This window comes from Chiloscyllium plagiosum, unplaced genomic scaffold (assembly GCF_037043375.1).
Source record: "Chiloscyllium plagiosum isolate Xiang-an unplaced genomic scaffold, Cpla_swu_hap1 HiC_scaffold_3, whole genome shotgun sequence".
In the NCBI taxonomy this organism is placed as follows: Eukaryota; Metazoa; Chordata; class Chondrichthyes; order Orectolobiformes; family Hemiscylliidae; genus Chiloscyllium; species Chiloscyllium plagiosum.
This window is the reverse complement of record NW_028270141.1, coordinates 2,183,797-2,209,781: the sequence shown is the minus strand read 5'-3', so window position 1 is coordinate 2,209,781 and position 25,985 is coordinate 2,183,797. Positions and strand designations below refer to the sequence as shown.

The following is a 25,985-nucleotide window of genomic DNA, read 5'->3' as shown; positions in this document are numbered from 1 at the left end:
AATACTGAATGGACTCTCAAACTCTTAACATTCGCCTGTACCTGTGTTTTTGTTTTTGCTGCTGTTGACCTATTATTTACTATCTATGCTACTTAACTCTGTGATCTGCCTGTATCGCTCACAAGACAAAGCTTTTCACTGTGCCTCAGTACATGTGACAATAAATTCAATTCAATTCAATTCAAATTCAATGCTGTCCCTGGATTTCTTGCTTACATTCTTAGCAACAGCCAAGACTTCATCGCCAATCACGCTGTAGGATAGAAATGTCAACAGCACTTGAAAACGAAGACAAAGTCATTAGTGAGAGCACAGTCTTTATATAGCGCCCATGCAGTAGGATGAAGATGGGTTGATGCAAAGAGCAGGTGGATGATTTGGCTTCATAGACTTCCTTTTGGGGTTGGGGACAGACAGAGGTTAGGTCAAGTGGTTTCATATACAAGTACAAGGCATGAACTAGTTATTTCTTCAAGAAGAGTGCGTGTAATTGGGTTTCTACACGTTTGTATGTGAGACACGTGTGCCTGTAAGAGACAGGTGTTCTGCGCTGTTTCTCTTGAAGAGGAAGTTGCCTTTGCAGTGCTGAAATGATAGGCAGTTTAGAGTTAGCGCTGGGTGTTATTTCAAACGAGACAAAAGAATCATGACTGGAAAGATTAGAACACACATAGACCCAGGAAGGGTTTCAGTTTTGCTTTCAGTTAGCGAGAGGTTTTCAGTTGCTGCCAAGCTAACAGCTCGAGTTCTCTGCTGGAATAAAGTGTTCGATAAAGAGGCTTCCTCTTAAAAATCATAACGGGCAGATTGTTTCTTCCTTCTGGACTGGCTGGAGGCAGCATGTGGAAACCAGAACTGATTTGCTAAATTGCATTTTACCAAAAGGTTGTATTCATGGGATATTGCTGACATTGGAACAGATAATGATTAGTGTTAAATAACACATTATCTTGTTAACTATTTCCATTGAGTTAAGGTTACGTCGATTATTCTTATCTTTTATATTTTAACAGCGTTATAAGAATAAAGTGTGCATGGATTAAAGCTTAATGGTGGACCAATCGAATCACATCTGGAACACAGCACCTTACACTTGCCTTAAAAAACTATAAAAGTTAGGATCTTGGGGGTGGGAAGTCTGGTCCATAACACACAGACATGGTTGGGGTGAGGATGAGGAGGGAGTCTGGCAGACAAAACGCCTTCTGAACCAGACATGTGATGAGATCTCTAGCGGGGATAACATGAAGGCACCCAATTGAAAAATCTTTTTAAAATGAATTCAACTTTCCAGAACGTTCCTTTGTCTCATTATACCCTTTCATTCAGCTTTTGTTTTGGGTACAAAAGCACAAGAAATGGCGGCAGGATCAGTCCAGAGTTGAGGAGGCAGCAGCTTCACTATGGCTAGACAACAATGACAAGAATTGTATTGGGATGCAGCTCCATTAGGTTGGAGTCGCCAAGGGTCAGATCATCGTTTCTGCAGGGGAGATGGAGTGGCACATGAGGAATCAGGGGAAACACCCATCCTGGCAGACTCCAAAGGAATTGCCTGGAAAGTTGAAGATTCCACTGGGCAGTTCTCCAACATCTGGAAACCTCTGAAAGTTTCCGTTTGAATCAGAGAATTAGGAGGGTTTCACTGCAATTAAGCAAAGAGTTACTCAAGAAAGACTCAACTATTAACACTGAGTCGAATTCCCAAGTAACCATCCCACTGATCCCCAATTTACCTCACACACCCTCAACTACACCTCCCCCAAACCCTTAGAACTCCCCAGACCCTGACCCGACACCACTCCCTTTTCGCCCCCAAGAGCATTCAATCTGGTCAACATTCATATTTCAACCCTCATCACCAAAGGAAACTTATTTTAATGTCTAACAGCACAAGAGGGGAGGTCTAACAAGCCCTTTCCCGCTATCTGTAGAACATCTGGTTATTCAGTTGTTTGCTGATTATGAAACGTCAGTGCATCCAATTTGACGATATAGTGATTTTCAAAACACTAACCTAACTATTGTGGATAACTGTTGGACAAACAAAGACACAATAAGGTGCTTGCTTGCGAAAGGTGTTTTCTTCACACTGGCATTTTCTTGACTAAAGGCAGTGCATTTATTTATTGTAATTTTTTGGACATTATTAATTCAGTGGAGGAAGCAGACGTATTTCCACCACATGAACACATAGAAGCGGAAACGCGTGCATTCTCTTTCAAGAAGTAATGTGTACAATGGGCAAATAGATTGAATATTTTATTAAAATATCTCCCCATTTCATTGTGCACACTGAGACAGAGGAACCTTTGTCCCATCCTGACAACTACATAAACCATTCTGTACACATGGACTTAGAAAACGCAAAACATTTAAATTACCAAGATCAAACCTAGGCTCCTAGTTTACATCAGTGCTGAAAAATCTAAAATGTTGATGAATTTAGTGCACTCATGTGTGTGCCTGCAAAGCTTTTAGCTTCATCAAAAAACATTCAGTTTGTTTCTTTTCACATAAAAGAAAAGGGCTGGATTATCATCATAAGTTTATAAGATAGATAAGCTGCAGAGCTGGGCTGAGAGATGGCAAATGGAGTTTAATGCGGACAAGTGGGAGGTGATTCACTTTGGTCGGAGTAACCGGAATGCAAAGTACTGGGCTAATGGTAAGATTCTTGGTAGTGTAGATGAGCAGAGAGATGTCGGAGTCCATGTACACAGATCCTTGAAAGTTGCCACCCAGGTTGACAGGGTTGTTAAGAAGGCATACAGTGTTTTAGCTTTTATTAACAGAGGGATCGTGTTCCGGAACCATGAGGTTATACTACAGCTGTACAAAACTCGGCTGCGGCCACACTTGGAGTATTATGTGCAGTTCTGGTCACCGCATTATGAGGAGGATGTGGAAGCTTTGGAAAGGGTGCAGAGGGGATTTACCAGGATGTTGCCTGGTATTGACAGGAGGTCTTACAAGGAAAGGCTGAGGGACTTGAGGCTGTTCTCGTTAAAGAGAAGAAGGTTGAGAGGTGACTTAATAGAGACATTTAAGATAATCAGAGGGTTAGATAGGGTGGACAGGGAGAGCCTTTTTCCAAGTATGGTGACGGTGAGCATGAGGGGGCATAGCTTTAAATTGAGGGGTGATAGATATAGGACAGATGTCAGAGGTAGTTTCTTTACTCAGAGAGTAGTAAGGGTATGGAATGCTTTGCCTGCAACGGTAGTAGATTCGCCAACTTTAAGTACATTTAAGTCATCATTGGACAAGCATATGGACGTACGTGGAATAGTGTAGGTTAGATGGGCTTCAGATTGGTATGACAGGTCGGCACAACATCGAGGGCCGAAGGGCCTGTACTGCACTGTAATGTTCTAATGTTCTATGTTCTAAAGATGATGTAATGAACTGAAAATATGCATGCTCTGGTCATTTTTGCAGACCTTCGATATATCTGTTACAAGACCTGATAATAGTTAAAAGCCAGCCATTACTAAATTGAGTTTTCGGTGATTTCTAAAGTGAAAACCTTGTTTCAGCTGTTGACACATGGCAGGTATTTGTGTTCCTCAGCTGGGCAATATATTTGGATAATTTAAAAGTAAGTAATGTTAAGATAGGCTTAATATATTGAGAAAAAAGGTATTAACAAACTCAAACCAAGTTGTATTGTTAAAGGAGCAATGACAAACATTTCACATCTGTCCCAAGTGGTGGTGTTCATTCTCCACTGTTAGAAAAAAATACCATTAACAAGGTTGCAGAATCTTCCTTTGTACTTGCTTTGGCATTTTCCTAACATCATTAAACCGAAGAAAATACATTCCATGCACAGAGAAATATTTCTACCTTCTGACAGTGACTCATTACCTTAAACTGTTAACTTCTTGTATTCACTTGTGGAACGTGAGAGTCACTGGCTGGGCCCAGCGTTTATTACCCGTCCCTAGTTGCTCCTTAAGGTGGGGGCAAGCTGCCTTCTTGAACATCCGCAGTCCACCTACTGGTGGACTGACCCACAATTCCCTTAGGGAGGGAATTCCCGGATTTTGACCCAGTGATAGTGAAGGGATGGCAATATATTTCCAAGTCAGGATGGGGAGTGACTTGGAGGGGAACTTGCAGATGGTGATGTTCCCATGTATCTGCTGCCCTTGTCCTGCTAGATGGAAATGGTGATGGGCTTGGCAGGTGCTATCTAAGGATCTCTGGTGAATTTCTGCAGAGCACCTTGTAGATGGTACACACTGCTGCTCCTGAGTGTTGTTGATGAAGGGAGTGGATGTTTATGGATGTGATGCCAAACAAACGGGCTGCTTTGTCCTGGATGGTGTCAAGCTTCGAGTGTTGTTGGAGCTGCACTCATCCAGGCAAGTGGGGCGTTTTCAATCTCGTAGATGTGGATAGACTTTAGGAAGTCAGGAGGTACGTAACTAAAAACAGTCTTCCTCGCATCTGAGCTGCTCTTGGAAACACTGTTTACCTGGCAAGTTCGGTTCGGTTTCTGAACAATGAAGCACTTATTTGGGATCGAGTTAACAACCACATGGAAAAAAATGTGGGTTAATTTGAAGAGTCAGCATGGATTTGTTGAGAGAAAGCTCACATTTAAATAACTTACTGGAGTTTATCTAAGCTGCAGTGAAGGTTGAACAGGGCAGTGTTGTTGATGTGGTGAGAAGGTTCAGCTGAAGAGGATGGTTTCTGCTACACCAACAGCTCACTCACTGTAGTTTCTAAAAGAGCTGGAGTATGTCATCATTTTCAACCATGAACATTTCAAGCCCTCATACACTCCTTATTTGATACATTCTCCATTAATAAAAGGTACAAACCAGTTACCCTGAAAACATAGATGAATGCTGATACCAATGACCATGTTGAATTACTCCAAAAATCTCACCTGTTGTGGGAAGCAGGTCCGTACTGAGTGCTCTGTGTAACCAAACGATGGTCCCTCAAACACAGCTGTGGGCAACTTTAACACTTCTCGGAGAAACTGGTCAAACTTTACATACATCATTATTCCATTAGAATCTGATATCTGTGAGAAAGTATCTGTAAGATATTTTAAGGAACGGGATTGGTAAGAGAAAAGCTGAAATAAGTGCATGTTAGCAAATTTTAATAATGGAAACATTGATGAAATACATGAACCGAGAATATGTTCAGATTTGAATTCAGCCCCCTATCAGAATGTATCCTCTGGGCAGTTGCTAATCTGAGGCTGTAGCATTAACCATCACCAAGGAGCCTAACTCAGTGATGATCACTGGGACTTAACCATGTAACTGCCTGTGATTACACTGCGCCCCAGGGTTATCTCCAGTTTGTCAATTTTAACCTGCAGCCTCCTGGGAACTTTATTTAAATGCCTTCTGAAAATTCCTGAACAACTGCTGAGTGTATGCCCAGCAATACGTGATTAGGCAGGAAATACAGGAGTACGGACCATTTAGAGGCAAAAAGTTAGTAGTTTCAAAAGGTCAGCACAGGCTTGATGGGCCAAAAGGCCTGATCCTCTGCTGGACTGTTCTTTCTATGTTAAACTAACTCTGTCAAATATTGTACTCAGAAAGCTAAACTCTCTGATTCAGTTTATACATCCCCTGGTTCGTTTACTCTACTCCACAGAATATATGTGAGTAATTCTCCACCCAAATATTTCACCTGGAGTACAGTTATTAGCTTTGTCCCTTTCTCTCTGTTTGAACAATTTTATAATGTTTTCCACCTTCCAGTCAGCTCTGAAAATCCACCTAGCTTTACAAATGTTTAATTCATCTTGCTTTTTTAATAAAAGGTCCTCACTGGGAATTATCTCGAACTGGATTTTTTGTCTGGCTTCAACCCCATCGGTTTACCAAGGACGACTTTATGCTTGAAGCAAGTTTTTAAGATACTCCCTTTTACTGTTTCAGTTCTTGAATGATATCCTGCTGTTCCACTGGTAAAACTGCAGAAGCAGCAACCCATCATTGGCAGAGGATCAGCTTGTATCCCACCCACTCTAAGATAAACACCAGAAATATGTTCCAAAAGAAATGTTTCAAACTACAATTTCTGAGAACTTCAGACATCTATTGCCCCAATTAAGTATCATTTTGATTAAGTATCAATATCAATGCTTAAACTGAACATTTTAATTTAATCAAAAACATTGATAGAAACTATTCAGTCAGCACTTTAACACTCCAAACAAATGCTTCAAGGGAGGAAACAGTGGCCCGGAAAAGGTAGAGATGTCCAGTCTTTCAGTCAGTGAACATTGCATTTGGCAACAATAATCTGAACCTTATGTTGGGGCAAAAACCGAGAGGAGGTAGGAAGGCTGATACAACCACATTAAGAAGAGTTCCTGTAACTCTGTGCGTTATTTCTATGTATGTTTTTCCACAATATTTCATGAAGCCCACTGATTGATTTTGTGTTTACACATGAAGCAGTCAGGGAGTCAGAAGCTAACAGCACTGATGATTGCAGCCCATCCCAACTTCTGTCAACTGTTACAGAAATCCAAACAAACACCACGACGTAGTAACTCCTAACTCAGCCGTCTCCAGCATGCTGAAAATTTCCACTTCTCTTTGGTTTTGATTCTTGTCTGTTAACAATTTAAAAAAAAACACTTCTTTTAAATATGTTTATATCTGAATGTTAATACGGAAACATTTTTGGGAAACTCTTTACCTGTTTTGCCATAAAAGTTAATTTCTGGTACCTGGACACTGCCTACATCCCCTCGACAAATCCACTACCCCTCCACCCCTACCCTCTGAATGCAACAATCCTGTGGGAGAGAAATACTCGAAAAACAAGTATGCCCTCCATTTCAGAAATGATTGGCTCAGAAGTCTAGACCCAAACATGCAGAGCTTCACCTTAGTGATATCAAAGGAACAGAGTGGCAATCTGATAGTGATTGGAAGGTGCAGTCTCATGTTTAACAAATACAATACCATATGATTACCACTAGAGAGCAAGCTAACACAGTCATAGTGCCCTTAATGAGTTTCTGCTGAAACCTCGGATGATGTGGGAATTGGCAAACAGATTAAAATAACAAATTGAAGGACAGTTTCCATTAGTAGTAAATTCTGCAGTGCTGTTACACATTCACCAAATCTTCATCACCAGGCCACTGAAACATAGAAATACACACACTAGACTATTCCCAATAAATTCTTACAGGTCCTCACTTCAATCAGTCTACTTTCAGTTTTTAATTTTAATCTAGCAGAAAAACAGATAATATTTAAAAATGAATAGTAAAATAAATTTAAGAGTTCCAAATGTAAAAGTGATGAATCCATTGGAAGTACAGAACCTGACTATTGCCAAATAAAAGACACTGTCCAACCTTATGGTGTAGCAGTCATCAGGTCAAAACTGTAAGAATAATGAATTTAACATGGAACAGCAATTTACACTGCATAAGAAGAGGCTGCTAATTGGCTGGCAGATGGACTTGCCCAACCAATACGCTCCTCTCCGGCAGAACAAATTGTTGTTCCTTTTGAAACTTAGTTTTCTGGTGATTCTGTGGTGAGTGCACACACAACAGCATCTCTCTTTTCTGAACAATACTAAATGTGATTGATTGATTTTTAATTTAAGTTGTTGGAATGCAAGATTCAGCAAATGGACTTGAAACAACTACAGAAAATCCAATACCTTTTGAGTTTGAGAAACCAAAAACTTTCTAAAGCTGGTCAAGTATTGTTTTTCTAGTGAATGAATTCAACAGCATTTACTGCAGTTGAAAAGACTCATTTTCTTTAAGATTGTTACGTGTAAGCTTCATAAGTGTAGACTCAACAATGTTAAGGGCATTTAAATGGTCATTGGATAGGTATATGGACTAGAATGGAATAGTGTAGGTTAGGTGGGCTTCAGATTGGTTCCATAGGTTGCCGTAACATCGAGGGCCGAAGGGCCTATCCTGTGCTGTAATGTTCTATGTTCTAAATGATGAATTTATTACTGCACATCCTGAGAAAGGTCCCACAACTGAGAAGGAGTTCTGACAATTATAATTCCTTTCACAAGTTGGTGGAACTCATCTCGGGTTTATGCCGACTACCTGGTAAGGGGGCAGAAAAATCTGAGGGAAGTGACAGCTCAGAGTTCCAACTTCTGAGTCTGCTTGGATCCAGGACTCCAAGTTAGTCAGACGTTTTGGTAACTAGACCTACAAACCTTGGAAAGAAAACTTTGAGAATACAAGAAGTGTGCAAGTTGGCCGAGGGAAACATAACTGAGCAAAAGGAAACAAAAAACACTGCAGCTGCTGGAAATCAGAAAGAAACAGAAATTGATGGAAAAACTCAGCAGATCTGGCAGCTTCTGTGGAGAGAAATCAGTTAAAGATTTGGGTTCAGTGAGTGTTCCTCAGAATGGTCAAATACAAAGTTAAGCTTCATCCCATTCTACTCAAGAACGTTCTTCAGCACAAGCCTCAGAATCACATCCCAAAAGAACAGCGAGCTCCCTGTTTCCCTTTCAATGCCAGCCATCCCCAGGCCTCTCACTGGGATATTGATCAGTAAGCATTTCCGGATGGTGGTGTGTTTTAGATCCACACTATCTAAAGGCTGTTAACAGTCTCCAAACTCAAAGCAAGTATAACCCATACACATCTCGACCAAGTTCTGACAGTGGAGTAAATTGGACCAACTACATAATAAATCAACTGAAATTCAAACTCCCCCTCAACCTACTCCCAATTGCAGATGTCTTCAGGCCTTCTGGGATTAGAAATCTAAAGATAGATTCAAAGGTTTTTTTTTTATTAACATACAAAGCATGATAAATATCAAATCTCAAAACTGGTCCCTTAAAAACCGTGATGCCAGTCTGGGAATTTAATATCTAAATGTAAAAATGTCCTTTAACATGGCAATCTTACTTTAGATGAAAACAATAGGTACACAGCCAAACAAAGCCCTGTAAGCAGTTAAACCTCTAACAGGAACAGACCATTTTAAACTATAACAATTACCTAATTATTTCAGCAAATTTCTGAACAATCCAATTTTTTTCCCAAGAGCCAAGCAGAAATGTTTCTTTGTGGAGTTCACATTCTGCACTGTCCCAACAATGATGGATACAGCATGCTTTTCAACGGCAAATATATCTAGTGTTGAAACACTGAGTTTACATTCGTTCAATACACATAACTGTAATTTCTGGGCTCCCCCAGCAACTTAAAACATTACTTAGGTGAAACAGAGACCAAGGAGATGTCCATACCCATCACCTCTCAATAAGACAAGAAACACGTATCCAGCATTCAGACACCAGATTAAAAGTTAGTGATTGTTGCTTCAAGTCAGCAGGCACTGACAGTGGGCAAGGGCAAGGTAGGACAGGATTCTTTTGTGATCCCCATGATTAAAACCTTGCTGACATTTACTATCTGAGCTCAAACACAGAGGTTGGTCAAGGAGGGTACCAACCCTCAAACTAAAACAACTCTCAATCAGCGACAGAGAAAGACAGATAATGAGAGAACAGGGCAATCCTAAATAAAAGCTGACATCTACATCTTGTTTTTACTTACACCGGAGTTTGTCCAGGATCTTTCCACCACACATTGTCGCCAGCATAGCCTTGACCGAAAATACTGTCAACTTTCCATGACCTTCACTGTGAAAAGGTTATTGTGTGACACATTAGAAACTGCAACAACACACACTCATCAATACACCAGTGACACAGCAACACACACTCACCAACACACTCGTAATGGCAACAACACACACTCACCAACACACTTGTAACTGCTGCAGCACACACTCACCAACAATCCTCTCCTTCCTCAGGAGAGCTCAGCTCCTGTTATTCCTCTACTGCAGTACAACTTTAGTCCTTAGTTTCATTTATAATCAACATAAACTAATACAACATGATTAAATACATTTCAGAGCACTTCGTGCTATTCCTTAAAGCACACACAATTAATAAAAGTGAAATGTTGCAAATACTGAACATTATTTTACTCCATGATGATATCCCATTGATGTTACACAGTATGTACAGCAGGATGTTACATAGTATGTACAGCAGGATCGATATTCATCAAATGCGTGAAATGAGAACAATAACATAATCACAATACCTACATTTAAGCCTGGAAAAAGTAAATGGCACAGCCCCATTATATTATGGAAATTATGGTCTCTTATGTGGAATTTCACACTCTCCCCACAGCTGACCCAGAGCGAGCCCTCAGCCTCACTCTGTTCATACCGGAAGTAGGTGCCTATGAGATGGGTTTATGATTTTCATATCGTTAAGCCCCATCCTGGTGCTTAAAGCCTCAATTTCCATAAAGGTGAAGGCTTGGTAGACTTAACTTCTGCTCCATATTGAAGGATCTCCCTCTCACTGATGGACAGAATACAGGGAAAGTGCTCATAATGTGGCAAGCTCATTTCTTTTTCACTGTTCACCTCCAAAGCAATATTTTGCATCTCTCACAACTGTACCATATTCCTATGAACTTGCTGATTGGCCATTTAAAGCCTCTTCACTGTCTTTGACACGAGATGCTCAAAATTTGCTCACCGTGGGCGGCACGGTGGCACAGTGGTTAGCACTGCTGCCTCACAGTGCCAGAGACCCGGGTTCAATACCCGCCTCAGGCGACTGACTGTGTGGAGTTTGCACGTTCTCCCCGTGTCTGCGTGGGTTTCCTCCGGGTGCTCCGGTTTCCTTTCACAGTCCAAAGATGTGCAGGTCAGGTGAATTGGCCATGCTAAATTGCCCGTAGTGTTAGGAAGGGGTAAATGTAGGGGTCTGGGTGGGTTGCGCTTCGGCGGGTCGGTGTGGACTTGTTGGGCCAAAGGGCCTGTTTCCACACTAAGTAATCTAATCTAATCTAATCTAATTTGCACTTTTCTTCCTTTGACGATTCTGAGATGTTTTAAATTGAAGCCAGTTACGAAAGCCCTCCCTCACTACCTCCACATGTTCTTCATTCTTACACTTCACAGCTTTAATAATCAGCCAAGGCCTTTTAGGAGAAAGATGAAATGGAAGGCAGTCAGCTCAACTGTAGCCACACCCTATGGAAATCAGGGCCTTCAAGAGCGATGCTGAGAAAATATGGGAGAAAGCTTTGTTTGCACAGCCTTTCATCCTCCTTGGATATCTGCTGTGCAGCTTTCAAAATGCAAGCAGATCTACAAAACATAAAAAAACATAAAAATACAGCTGATCGCGACCAACACACACACACAATTGGGTGGGGAGAATTTCAATGGAATGAGAAATCCGAGTTGGCAACAATGGCTATGTGACTTGTTATTATTTCATTCTAATGGGAAATGAAACATCTAATTAGGTGGTGGGTGGGAAGGCTTCAGAAATTTATTTTCAATACACTCAAATTTCACAGAAATAATACAGTTCTCTCTAGGTGCATCTTGATTAAGTATCAGCTTTATCACCAGATGGAGACTGCTCGTAAAGTATGATGAGGATATCATCAGGAGAACACAAAGCTTTGGTTCTTCATTTTTGGAGAAGAATGAGCCAGGGGGCAGCCAGCACTGCTTCAACCCCAGCCCTGTACGGATCACAGCCATTCTGGGCAAAATCCACAGGAGACAGCTGAGCAAAGTTAATAGAGAGGAAAGGCAAAATGATTCATCGTGCAAGGAAGAATGAGGAGAAGCAATATGAAGCGATGGCACAATTTGAAAGGGAATACAGAAACAGATGTACAGAGGCAAGTGTCTGAAGGTATAAGGACAGGATGAGAAGGTAAATGAAAGGCATGTAGATCCTTGACTTTATCTTTAGAAAAACAATAGAAGACCTGGGAATTGGTGCTTTATTTTAATATAAAACGCTGGTGAGGCTAGACTACTGTGACACAGTTTAAGATTCCACTGCTAGCAACATCTCAGGAGTCGTTGTTGACAGAAACTGAATTGGAGCCCTCATACAAATACTGTGCATACAACAGCAGGTCAGACTCTGAGCACTCTACAGCAAGCAGCTCACCTCCCACCTCCCCTAAGCCTGCCTCACATCTACAAGCCACAGATCAGGAGCATGATGAGCAGGTGACAGGTGAAGTCCTACTGGGGTCCCAACTTTTCATAATTGGCATCAATGATTTGGTGAGGGGAACACAGGCATGGAACATAAATTCATGGACAGCACTGAAATAGGGAAGTATGTTGTGAACACAATGTAGAAACTGGTAGATGGACAGACATAAATGTGGACGGACAAAAATCTGACAGATGAAGCATAATGTAGGAGAAAATGAAGTTGTTCACTTTGACAGGAAGAATAAAAAGTGACTACAGAAATCTAAAGTGCGGAGGGATTTAGATATTCTGATGCATGAGTCACAACAAGTTAGTATGCAGACAGAGTATGTAATCAAGGTGGCTAATGGGATGCTATGCTTTGTGATGGCTGTAACTGAATATGAAAGGATGGATATTATATATTGGTTGTATGTTGCATGATTGAGACCACATCTCAATTATGTGCAGTTTTGGTTTCCTCATTCATGGAAGAATTTAAATGCATTGGATGCAGTTTAGAGGGATTTTGACAGATTGCAAATGTGGAGTAAGAGGTTGATTTATGAAGTCACCTTGGAGAGCTTGGGCTTGTTTTCACTGGAGCGTGATAGTAGTGTACAAGATCATGAGTGGTCTGAACAAACTGAACATAGAACATAGAACATAGAATATTACAGCGCAGTGCAGGCCCTTCAGCCCTCAACTTCTCATGTCCCCTTCTGGCTTTTCTTAGCTCTCTCTTTATGCCTTTCCTGGCTAACTTGTTTCCTCTGTAGGTCAGTCAAGAAATAGGAGACACTGGTTTAAAATTCTCTTGGGATGGAGGAGTTTTGTTTTCCTCTCTCAGGGTTGTGTAACTCTGGAACTCTGTGCCTCAGAGGCCAGTGGAGCTCAGGGCATTGAACTTGTGTAAGATCAAGATAGAAAGATTCTGTTATGGGGAGTGGGGGGGGGGGGGGGGTGGAGATAGAGAGGAATGTGGAATTTGAAACACACACAGATTAGCCATGAGCTTATTAAATGGCAGAGTAGGGTTGAGCAGCTGAATTATTGACTTCTGTTCTTATTCCTCACCTCCTTTCAATATCGTGAAAGAAAGAGCCTGGAACACAGTCAACAGCCCAGGACTGCAGCAGTTCAGGAAGGCATTTCAATCCTCACATTCTCAAGGGCAGTTAGAAATGGACAATAAAGGCTCACCCAGCCAGTGAAACCCACATCCCATGAATGAAAGTTTAAGTAAAAATAGCAGAACTGCTGTAGGGTACGCCAATAATTGCTACCCATCATAGTAATTCTAAAATCTATTTGTGAAGCTTCATAAGAAGATAAAAGGGACGTTTCAAAAACACAGTAAAGGGTACATTAGTGTAGTGCTCCTAGCCTTGGCTGAGAACTCCCTCCATACATATCGCTACATAAGCACCTACCTGTCGTATGCTGCTATCACAAAGTTGAGGAGCAGGCTGATAGACTGTTCCACGCTGATTTGATGGGTGGTTGGAAGGCGTTTATTCAGCTGATAGTAGATTGATGAAATGATAGTCTCTAACCGAGATACATTAATTTCTGTGCTATGGTCCAAGGAGTTGAGGCCATTGTCCCGAAAAGCTTCAATTAAGTTCCAAATATCAACAAGGTGGACTGTAGGCGAGAAGAAAGATGAAGTGTCAAAGCAAAACCTGGACCTACTTTGCCTCACAATTCCTAAGATTTCAAATCCATCTTAGACAAAGCAACATAACCTCAAGTGCATCGCAGTCCATCTTGGATTTGCACTGAAATCCAAACAGGATCTTTTGAGAAGTTCACTGTACAAGTGGACACATTGAAATGTACAACCTGAAGACTCTGATCATTTGAAAAAACAAACAATTGGAATAGTGTAACCTTAGGAAAACAAGACATTAATTGCAGACCTGAAGAAGTCTCATCACATCAGGTGGCAAAGAAACCTCCTATTGGTCACAAAAACAGAAATAGCTGGAAAAAACTCAGCAGGGCCAGCAGCATCTGTGGAGAGAAAGCAGAATTGACATTCCAAGTCCAGTGACCATGCTTCAGAACTCATAACTCTGAAGATGGGTCATTGCACTTGAAGTACTGACTCTGCTTTTTCTCCACATATATTGCCAGACCTGCTGAGTTACTCTAGTTATTTCTGCTTTTGTTTCACCTTTCCAGCATCCACAGGTCTTTGTTTTTCGCTCCTATTGATTTCCATTTTTTGGCTTCCCTTCAGTCATGGGCCAACAATCCTCCATGTTGAACATTACTGGGAAGTGGTACTGAGATAGCAAGGCTGGCTCTGTTCTGCAATGGGAAGGGGCACAGCCAGTAAGGGTCCTGGAGGAACCCAGATATGAGCTGAACAGTATGAATCTATGAGTGACTATTTCAGACTGTTGCTCAATTAATCTGTGGGACAGCTCTCCTAATGTTGACAAAATGTTGAGGATAGTACTGAACAAGTGTTTGAAAAGACACATTGGCTGACTATGTCATTTTGTGTCTAAATCTGATACATGTCAATGCCAGATAACCTCTCTGGTTTATTCTTATCGAACCTGAATACCTGAGAACATTAGAGAGTGCAGGATCTGCTGTCTAGAAAAGGCCAGGCAGGATAAGCACAGCAGTTTGTCATTTCTCTTTGAAAGCAGGTTCCTTTGTCAAAAAGATATCAATTACCCTCTTAGGTATTCTTGCCAATCAGGTAACTCCACAGTCACCATTACAGACATTATAATATTTTTTATTATAGATTGTTTAATTAAATGTAAACTGACAAACCACCAGGATAGGATGCGAATTTACAGCTAAATCCAAGTTTCAGGAACACAACCACAACAATATTAAACTTTTCAGGAAGATAAGAATATCCTGCAAGTTCTTAGTGAAGGATGAATTCAGACACGCAGCATTTTCTGAAGTAATTAACTTACTCTGAAGGTCTTAATTTTCATTTGGAAGTTGCGCATTTGGCATCTATAGTTCAATTGCTTGTGTGTTGCAGCATTTTAAAAGTATCATATTTGATTCTCTTGAAACCTACACTAATCAGCAGGACCACAGGTTTACCCAGGATCACATTTCCACCAAAGTGAACAGTCACCCTGCCCACAGGAAACAAGCCCTGCAGACGTACCGGTGTTGTGTCATTACATTGTAGAATAATACAAAGATGTCACTTGTTTAGGTTTTGCAATTAAGCATGGATTGCACCATTTTCCCAGCTAAGTTATTTATGACTTGTTCAGAAGTGGCCTTGTAACCGATTATGATTATCACTGTAACAACTATAACCACGATGGGTCAATAAATGCCATCTGGCCAGAGATATATTCATCTCAAGACCAATTCTGTTTTACAACTGGAGACTTCTCTATTTGACCAGACTTTTCTTAGTTATCTGATCTGAATTTCCACCTTGCTTTGTGAATACTCCATGCAGTTAGAAATAAAGTATCACTCAGGAGAATAAGAAACAGTTTCCAAATAAGTTGTCCTGCTGTGGTTCTGTTCGCCGAGCTGGAAGTTTTTGTTGCAAACGTTTCGTCCCCTGTCTAGGTGACATCCTCAGTGCTTGGGAGCCTCCTGTGAAGCGCTTCTGTGGTATTTCCTCTGGCATTTATAGTGGCCTGTCCCTCCCGCTTCCGGTTGTCAGTTTCAGCTGTCCGCTGTAGTGGCCGGTATATTGGGTCCAGGTCTATGGGTTTGTTGATGGAGTTTATGGATGAGTGCCATGCTTCTAGGAATTCTCTGGCTGTTCTTTGTTTCGCTTGCCCTATAATGGTAGTGTTGTCCCAGTCAAATTCATGTTGCTTGTCGTCTGCGTGTGTGGCTACTAAGGATAGCTGGTCGTGTCGTTTCGTGGCTAGTTGATGTTCGTGGATGTGGATCGTTAGCTGTCTTCCTGTTTGTCCTATATAGTGTTTTGTGCAGTACTTGCATGGGATTGTGTACACTACATTAGTTTTGCTCATGTTGGGTATCGGGTCCTTCGTTTTAGTGAGTTGTTGTCTGAGAGTGGCTGTTGGTGTGTGTGCCGTTATAAGTCCTAGTGGTCGCAGTAGTCTGGCTGTCATTTCAGAGATGTTCTTGATGTTCTGAAACTGCCAACCGGAAGCGGCAGGGACAGGCCACTATAAATGCCGGAGGAAATACCACAGAAGCGCTTCACAGGAGGCTCCCAAGCACCGAGGATGTCACCTAGACAGGGGACGAAACGTTTGCAACAAAAGCTTCCAGCTCGGCGAACAGAACCACAGCAACGAGCATCCGAGCTACAAATCTTCTCACAAACTTTGAATAAGTTGTCCTGTTATGAAGAAATGAGAACTTGTGAAATTTGTGTGAAAAGAGATTGTGATACAAAGACAGACGTGTAATACTGATCACACGGCCAGGGCTTAGACAAGGCTCGTGTTATGAAAGAAAATGCCAATGCGTTTGTCATCTTCTATCAAATCCCAAATCAGAGCACAAACAGGCACTCAGACTGAGGAAACACATACATTAAGAAAACATTTCAAGCTGGTCTTTCATGTTTGATTCTTGAAAGCAGAGGATTTAGTTTGAAGAATGGAGGTGTCCTTGATACAAAAAAGGTCTGCACTGTTAGAAAGAAGCTAGTTAAAGATCTACTCAGTGACTGAGTTTTTAATTGGCTCCTGAAAATTAAATAAATGACTCGCACAAAATATCACAGGAATGTGCATCATAACTGAAATAACTCCACAGAGGCCGGTATCCTGTCACCAACTCACCCTTTATTTAGTGGAGAGTCCTTGACACTGATCCTGCTCCCTCAGAGGTGGCTCTCAGAGTGAACAAAACCTCTGACACTCCTGTTTATTTCTGTCAGCCAGGGCTCTTTGATTGGGGCTGTTAATCTGGTCTAATCAGGGAGCTTATTCTGATGTCCACCTGGCTGACCTCATTAAATCACAGTAGTACTTCCTTTTGTAAACAGTTGCTTACCCATCAAATCAAATGGGCAGTTTCTCTCATTCCTTGTGGGACGAGGGCTATCAATTGTAAAGCTGGTGAAAACAACTACTGGCAGGGTGTTTCTCTCGTCAGAAATCATGAATGCTAATTTCTTTCCTAAACAATTACCTCAAACAGTGATTTATCTGACTCAATGTTTACACTCAAATAAACACATTTGACATACCAATTTTGTTTATAACATCTTTTCCAACTTCTATTTGTCATGCAGAATGTTCTACCATGTTTTATATTGTTGAAGAGAATAATGTGTTTTATATCGGAACTTACATTAATTTCCCATATAAACTATTTAATGGCTGACATGACTCAGTGACTGGAAGTTCAGTTGGATTCGTTGCTGTTTGATGAATACTTCAATCAAGCAGGACACAGAAATGGCACTCAAAGGATTATGCCAGAAATGGGACAAAGTACATATTAGAGTACAGTTTTTCAAAGTAGTAGAGCTTCTGCAGTGAGTCAGTCACTTTTTCAGTGTAGCGATGATATACATCTTTGCTACAACAACAATATATTAGTGACACTCAATGTACTTCATAGTTGATCATCTGAACAGAAAACAAATATCAGTTTGTTCCATGTCCTTCTATTCATTTTAGCATTTTATCCTCATTTGTCACTCTGTCTATTCTTTTCTATTGTGATATGTAAATTAATCTGTTCAACTCCTGCAAGAGGTTAATTATCACCTAAAATCAGGGAATCGTGCAAAGGTTGGAGAGTTATGATGGAAAAGGGAGCAAAAACCAATGAGAAAGAGGACACAGAGAGGATCAACTTCTCTTCCCCAGCCATTCAGTTTGTTCTCTTATCTACTCCCCTTTATTTTCTTCTCACATTTTCCCGCATCCTCTTTGCCCACTGCCTGTTTCTCTCTCATCACTGACCTGCTTTCTGAGCATCTCTCCTCCCAGCCACCATGCTCACCCCTTTCTTAATTTTACTCTCTCACTTCCTCACTCCTAACCCTAACCTCTCCTCTGACAGCTTTGGCTCAGTGGTAGCATCATTGCCTCAAGTAAAGAGATCGAATTTCAGTCCCACATCCAGACTCAGGCATGGAACCTCGGCTGATGCTAAGACAGTTTTACACTGCACAAGGTGTCATTATTTGGGTGGTAGATTAAACTGAAACCCCATCTACCATCAAATGGATGGATAAAATGTAAAAAAATGAGAATCTTGGGATTTTTAAAATATCTTTTATACTTTCTCTACGATTTATATATTGTTGTATAAACTCCAAGTAGATGAAGAGTTAATTTGGGATGGGTGCTTGATTGAGTATTAACTGTGAAAATTGAAATAAATCAAAGGCTTGCTAAAATGGGGAATGATGGTCTGATTGGCACAAACAGGAAAAGGGAAGGAGGCGCCGATGTCCAAACCACTTTTCTTGTTGTAATCAAAGAATATGATTTGAAATCAATGTTACAACTAAGTGAGAGTAAGGTTCATTATATTTGGCAAATCTTATCAGAAAAATATTACAGACGTGCAGTTGAGGGCAAGGCATTCCAGTTGAGATTACCATTATGACCCCTGACCATGAGTAGAAGAGTAACAAGATCAAAGAACAACGACAATGTTGAAACACAGCAAGACCTCTGGCTGCAGATGATAATACAAAGTGAGATGAAATACAGTTGCCAGATACGCAGAAAACATAGGCAGGGAAAAGAAGAACACAAGTTATATATATCAAATATATATAGAATTCCCACAGTGTGGAAAACAGGCCCTTCGGCCCAACAAATCCACACCAACCTTCTGAAGAGCAACCCACCCAGACCCTATTGTTCTGCATTTATCCCTGACTAATGCACCTAACCTGCACATTCCTCAACACTATGGGCAAGTTAGCATGCCCAATTCACCTAACCTGCATAATTTTGGATTGTGGGGGATAACTGGAGCATCCGGAGGAAACCCATGCAGACAGTCGTCGGAAGCTGGAATCGAACCCAGGTTCCTGGCGCTGTGAGGCAGCAATGCTAACCACTGAGGGACCGCGCCGCCCCAGAAATGTTTATAGCCAGCAGAGTCAGTGGATGGTCAGAACCATCTAAACAACGATATTAACAACTTTCTTTTGTTAACAGTGACACTTGTCACTTCATAAAGTGTCCCAATATCAGTTGGTCAAGCATTTCCTTCTCCAAAGTTTATGGCCTGGTCTCTGAGATTCTTAATGCTTGATGTCTGTACCTCTTACAAACACAATTTCTCTCTTCTCACTCAATTGTAGAGGATTAAAGAAAGACACAAATGATCACAAAATGGATGCTGCATTCAAAGGTTTAACCTGGAACATAGGTCCCAGTTATTCCAGTATCCAACTTTTGTAAATTACAACTAATTCCGAAGGTCATGCTGATACACTTCAAAGTCTGGCAGCCAGCTTACTAACATAGAAACATAGAAACATAGAAGGTAGAAGCAGGAGGAGGCTATTCGATTCTTCGAGCCCTGCTCTGTCATTCATCACAATCAGGGCTAATCGTCCAATTCAACAGCCTCATGCTGCTTTCTCCCCAAGTGCTAGACCTAGCTGCCTCTTCAATACATTCAATGTTTGGTATCAACTTCTTCTTGTGGTAATGAATTCTACATAAAGATATCATTCAGTAAAGTACAACTGCCTGAAGTTGTATATGCTTTCTTAGCAACAGATTTACACGTTCCTTCAGGAAATGTGAACAACAAATTGCCACTTGTAGCATTCGTTTGACACATTATGAAGCTTAAAGTGAGCTCAGGACATGCTCCTGCTTTTACAATCTAACTCAGGGCAAATGAATGAAACCACACAGAGGCACATATGCCCACACATACTCAGATTCAAGACATAAAGGGCAAGTCACAGAAGTTCTTACGTCTCCCCATCCAAGCATCAGAAGTTGAATCACTTACACAAGGTTACATTTTAAATAACCTATTCAATAGCCAGCCAATAAGATGGACCAGGTCATACATATTGTTCTATCTACTTCTCAACCAAAGAAGAATACAATGTGATCAGTCAAGTGAGAAAGATTTAAAATCTTGAGTGTACACTGAAGTGTAAACAACAATAAGGGACATGCAACAAAGTCCAAGTGCATTTGAAATATCCAACGTACAATAAACCATACACACTCAGCTCAATTGGTCCACATTTGCAATAGGAGGAGAAAGTGAGGTCTGCAGATGCTGGAGATCAAAGTTGAAACTTTATTGCTGGAACAGCACAGCAGGTCAGGCAGCATCCAGGGAACAGGAGATTCGACGTTTCGGGCACAGGCCCTTCTTCAGGAATCCTGAAGAAGGGCCTGTGCCCGAAACGTCGAATCTCCTGTTCCCTGGATGCTGCCTGACCTGCTGTGCTGTTCCAGCAATAAAGTTTCAACTCCAATGGGTTTGAACTGGGGGAGCCTGTTCATTCCTGAAGAAGGGCTTAGGCCCGAAACGTCGAATCTCCTGTTCCCTGGATGCTGCCTGACCTGCTGTGCTGTTCCAGCAATAAAGTTTCAACATTTGCAATAGCTCCACCAAAACACATTTGCTGAAGAACCTCGTTTAACAAGTGAACTCATTTAAATATGATTTAAATTCCAGTCTCCATCATTGCAGCATTTCTCACTCCTTGATAAAATTGATTCTTAAAATGTGATACAACTACACTGTCACAGAATAATTTCTGCGTATCTGACAGCTGAATTTCATCTCACTTTGTACAAGCAGAAAATAAAACGTAACATGAATGCCTCAGTCTTTATAACCAGCAAAAAGAAATCCTAGCTCTCAGCTGAAAAGACTAATTATTTTACAACTTAATTTAATTTATTCCATCCCTCCAGATAATTATTTTACAATCCTTCATTTGTTGAAAATATATGTTTTTCTATTACCTTCTCAAAATATTTCTTCCTGGAAAATCTTACTCAAGGTGAACTGTTGGTTCCTTTGGTAGGAAATATGCTTTCAAATAACTGCCACTGCTATGAAGAGTGTGTAACATATGATTATATTTTCACACAAAGGGTGGGGAGTGTCTGGAGTGCACTGTCAGAGGTGGGGGTGGAGGCAGACACACTAGCAGCATTCAAGAAGCACCTGTACAGATACATGAACAGGAAGGAAATAGGGGGATAAAGATCCTGTCAATGAAGACATTTTTAGTACGGAATGGCAAAATGGGTCAGCACAAGTCTGGAGGACTGAAGGGCCTGTATCTGTGCTGTATTACTCTTTGTATATTATGTGGTGTAATTTACTGAGGCATTTTCACAGAAATTTCCCCCAAAATTACTCCCATTCATGCACTGATGGTTATCACTAAAACCCATTGTCACACACTGGAATACATTTGAAAAATTCATCATGAATCTCTATCCTTGGAGAGAATAAAAATTTAAACCATTGAACCATCGTGTGTGATGTAACGCACAGGCAGCTCACAGATAGTGCTGCGAAAGTTTTTGAACTTTTAACATGGCTCAGTGAAACCAGAAAATATCTTCAAAGAAATGGATTTCAGTGAGAATAAATATAAACTATTTCTTGCAAAGAATTTCGTAAGGGAGGCTAATGTCACTGGACTCGCAATCCAGAAACAGATTATTGTTCTGGAGATGGTGCAGATGGTGACAGATTGAATTCAATAAAAATCTGGAATAAAAAAGCTAGCCACATGTCGACTATGCAAACACATCATTGTTGAAAATAAAACCTGGTTCATTAATGTCGTTTGGTGAAGGAAACATGTCGTCTTTACCTGGTCTGACCTCCATGTGACTCCAGATCAACAGTAACAGAGATGAGGAATAAGTACTGGTTTCGACAGTAACACCCACATCGTGTGAATAAACAGAAAGGAGACGGTTACCAGACATGAAGGACAGAGAGGTGGTCAGAGGAAAGGAAAATGGCATCGAAACTGATAGGAGGAAAAAGTGTATTCCAGAGCAGGAGGGTAGAGGGCAAACAAATCAACTGGAAAATTTATAACTAACATCGCTATCACTGATTGTCATATGAAAGGAGGCCTCAGTTCAAACAGATTTATTCGCACATGCACACATAAAATACAATCAAACAAGGGGATCAAAGTGGACAGTGAAATATTCTGTTATGTGAGCAGGCAGTTAAAGGCTTGGTACTAAGGTAAGTTCTATCAGCTCCAGACACCAAGATCCCACTAACATTTCATGATTTATTTCACTTGAAGAAGAAGGGCATGCAATACGCAAATGTTGATGGTGGGTATAGAGGGTCTATTCCACATACAGTCGGATAGGGGCATTGACTGACCTGTGCACCTGAAAGTTAAAACCATGGAGTAGGGGAGCCAGCATGCATGTTGTCAACTCCGAGGCTGTAGAACTGTATCGCAGGGATAATGAAGGCTACCAAGAGAGAGATTGTGATAATTGACACATGACTGTGTAACAATTTAAAGATCAAGACTGCAAACCTTATACATGGTAGGAGTAGGAAGAGGAAACCCATGTCACAGTTACAGGGAACACACCACACCAGGTCATCGTGGTGGGTGGGCAGGCTATCACACAACACACAGCAACTAATCAGGGCCCAAGACACACGTTTGAACACTGCAGTACTCACCAGATCATATCTCCAGAATACTACAGTACTCACCAGATCATATCTCCAGAATACTACAGTACTCACCAGATCATATCTCCAGTACACTGCAGTACTCACCAGATCATACCTCCAGAACACTGCAGTACTCACCAGATCATAGCGAAAGAATTTTACAGTACTCACCAGATTATATCTCAGAACACTGCAGTACTCACCAGATCATACCTCCAGAACACTGCAGTACTCACCAGATCATAGCGAAAGAATTTTACAGTACTCACCAGATTATATCTCAGAACACTGCAGTACTCGCCAGATCATATCTCCAGAACACTGCAGTACTCACCAGATCATATCTCCAGAATACTGCAGTACTCGCCAGATCATATCTCCAGAATACTGCAGTACTCGCCAGATCATATCTCCAGAACACTGCAGTACTCACCAGATCATATCTCCAGAATACTGCAGTACTCACCAGATCATATCTCCGGAATACTGCAGTACTCGCCAGATCATATCTCCAGAATACTGCAGTACTCACCAGATCATACCTCCAGAATACTACAGTACTCACCAGATCATATCTCCGGATTACTGCAGTACTCGCCAGATCATACCTCCAGAATACTGCAGTACTCACCAGATCATAGCTCAAGAATTTTACAGTACTCACCAGATCATATCTCCAGAATACTGCAGTACTCGCCAGATCATATCTCCAGAATACCACAGTACTCACCAGATCATATCTCCAGAACAATGCAGTACCCACCAGATCATACCTCCAGAATACTGCAGCACTCGCCAGAGCATACCTCCAGAATATGCCAATACCCGGCAGATCACATCTCCAGAATACTGCAGTACCAACCAGATCGTATCTCCAGAATGCTGCACTACCCGCCAGATCATACCGCCAGAATACTGCAGTACTCACCAGATTATATCTCCAGAATACTGCAGTACTCACCAGATTATATCTCCAGAATACTGCAGTACTCACCAGATCATATCTCCAGAATACTGCAGTACTCACCAGATCATATCTCCAGAATACTGCAGTACTCACCAGATCATATCTCCAGAATACTGCAGTACTCACCAGATCATATCTCCAGAATACTGCAGTACTCACCAGATCATATCTCCAGAATACTGCAGTACTCACCAGATCATATCTCCAGAATACTGCAGTACTCACCAGATCATACCTCCAGAATATGCCAATACCCGCCAGATCATATCTCCAGAATACTGCAGTACTCACCAGATCATATCTCCAGAATACTGCAGTACTCACCAGATCATACCTCCAGAATACTACAGTACCCGCCAGATCATACCTCCAGAATACTGCAGTACTCGCCAGATCATATCTCCAGAACACTACAGTACTCGCCAGATCATATCTCCAGAACACTGCAGTACTCGCCAGATTATATCTCCAGAATACTGCAGTACTCACCAGATCATATCTCCAGAATACTGCAGTACTCGCCAGATCATATCTCCAGAACACTGTAGTACTCGCCAGATCATATCTCCAGAATACTGCAGTACTCACCAGATTATATCTCCAGAATACTGCAGTACTCACCAGATCATATCTCCAGAACACTGTAGTACTCGCCAGATCATATCTCCAGAATACTGCAGTACTCACCAGATTATATCTCCAGAATACTGCAGTACTCACCAGATCATATCTCCAGAATACTGCAGTACTCGCCAGATCATATCTCCAGAACACTGCAGTACTCGCCAGATCATATCTCCAGAACACTGCAGTACTCGCCAGATCATATCTCCAGAATACTGCAGTACTCACCAGATCATATCTCCAGAACACTGCAGTACTCGCCAGATCATATCTCCAGAATACTGCAGTACTCGCCAGATCATATCTCCTGAATACTGCAGTACTCACCAGATCATATCTCCAGAATACTGCAGTACTCACCAGATCATATCTCCAGAATACTGCAGTACTCACCAGATCATATCTGCAGAATACTGCAGTACTCGCCAGATCATATCTCCTGAATACTGCAGTACTCACCAGATCATATCTCCAGAATACTGCAGTACTCACCAGATCATATCTCCAGAATACTGCAGTACTCGCCAGATCATATCTCCTGAATACTGCAGTACTCACCAGATCATATCTCCAGAATACTGCAGTACTCACCAGATCATATCTCCAGAATACTGCAGTACTCACCAGATCATATCTCCAGAATACTGCAGTACTCGCCAGATCATATCTCCTGAATACTGCAGTACTCACCAGATCATATCTCCAGAATACTGCAGTACTCACCAGATCATATCTCCAGAATACTACAGTACTCATCAGATCATATCTCCAGAATACTACAGTACTCACCAGATCATATCTCCAGATTGTTGCCGATTTGCGGTGCCCTGCACAAGCCAGCTCAACAAAACAGTGAGAACTTAACAGGAGAAAGAAACCAGAGATATGCATCCTCAGATGTGGAAGATGGAGAGTCTGACAGAGTTGGTGAGCGAGCAAACACTAACGATGGGGATGTTGGCAAAGCCAGGGCAGTACTGGGGGCGGGGGAATACACTGAGCCACAAAAACCTGATAGCGACTAGTATCGAGGGAGAATGTCTTTGCGTTGACCCATGTGGACAATCACAACACTGAGTCAATTATATCACAGAGGAATCCATGCCTTGAAGGTCAGAGGGAGGGAGTGTGAGAGTGACTGTATGCCAGTGTCTGTCTGTACATGTGTGTATGTGTACTTCGACATATGTATGTGGCTCTGTCTGTCTGCAGTGGTACGTGCCCATAAAGGAAATCTAAAAGAAAATGTCAATGGATCGCTGTGTCTCTGGGATCTCTGGCCATGGAGGCTGCTCTTGAATCAGTGCAGAGGCTCCGCCCCACTCCCAGCAGACCCAAACCCTCCGTGGTGGGGGGGGGGCTACACCTCATGTTTCTCACCAAAGGCTTGCGTGGCAGTTACCCAATTAAAGTGAGCTACCACCACCTGAGGCAAACCAGCCACAACCAGTTAAACTTCTTTGAACCCAGCTGCGGCAACAAAACATGTCAGATGAGAAAGACAGACAAATGAAAGGTGAAGGTCACTTTGAGTGCAAGGATATCAACTTTTTGTGCAACTGACACTTGATACAAGTGTCATACGTCAGTCCGATGGTCTTTGTTAATTTATTAAAGTAAATAATCTCTGGTAGGTCTGCCAGATCTTTTCTTGCTTGCTAATACAACCTTGTCAGCTCATGAATGGCTGAATCCGGAAACTGGGGGAGGACGGTGGCACAGTGGTTAGC

The 25,985-nt window shown here is 41.6% G+C and overlaps 1 protein-coding gene across 13 annotated transcripts in view; it reads right to left on the bottom strand.

Annotated features, from left to right (window-relative positions):
* Nucleotides 1–25,985, bottom strand: part of LOC122540353 (dystrobrevin beta) — a 539,648-nt gene that overhangs the window by 370,677 nt on the left and 142,986 nt on the right. For all 13 annotated transcript variants that reach the window (XM_087976966.1, XM_087976969.1, XM_087976975.1 and 10 more), the window contains exons 4-6: nt 13,478–13,691; nt 9,563–9,648; nt 4,904–5,058 (exon numbers count right to left, since the gene is read on the bottom strand). In XM_087976966.1, the coding sequence (XP_087833092.1) occupies nt 4,904–5,058; nt 9,563–9,648; nt 13,478–13,691 (455 nt within the window). The remainder of the gene's footprint in view (nt 1–4,903; nt 5,059–9,562; nt 9,649–13,477; nt 13,692–25,985) is intronic.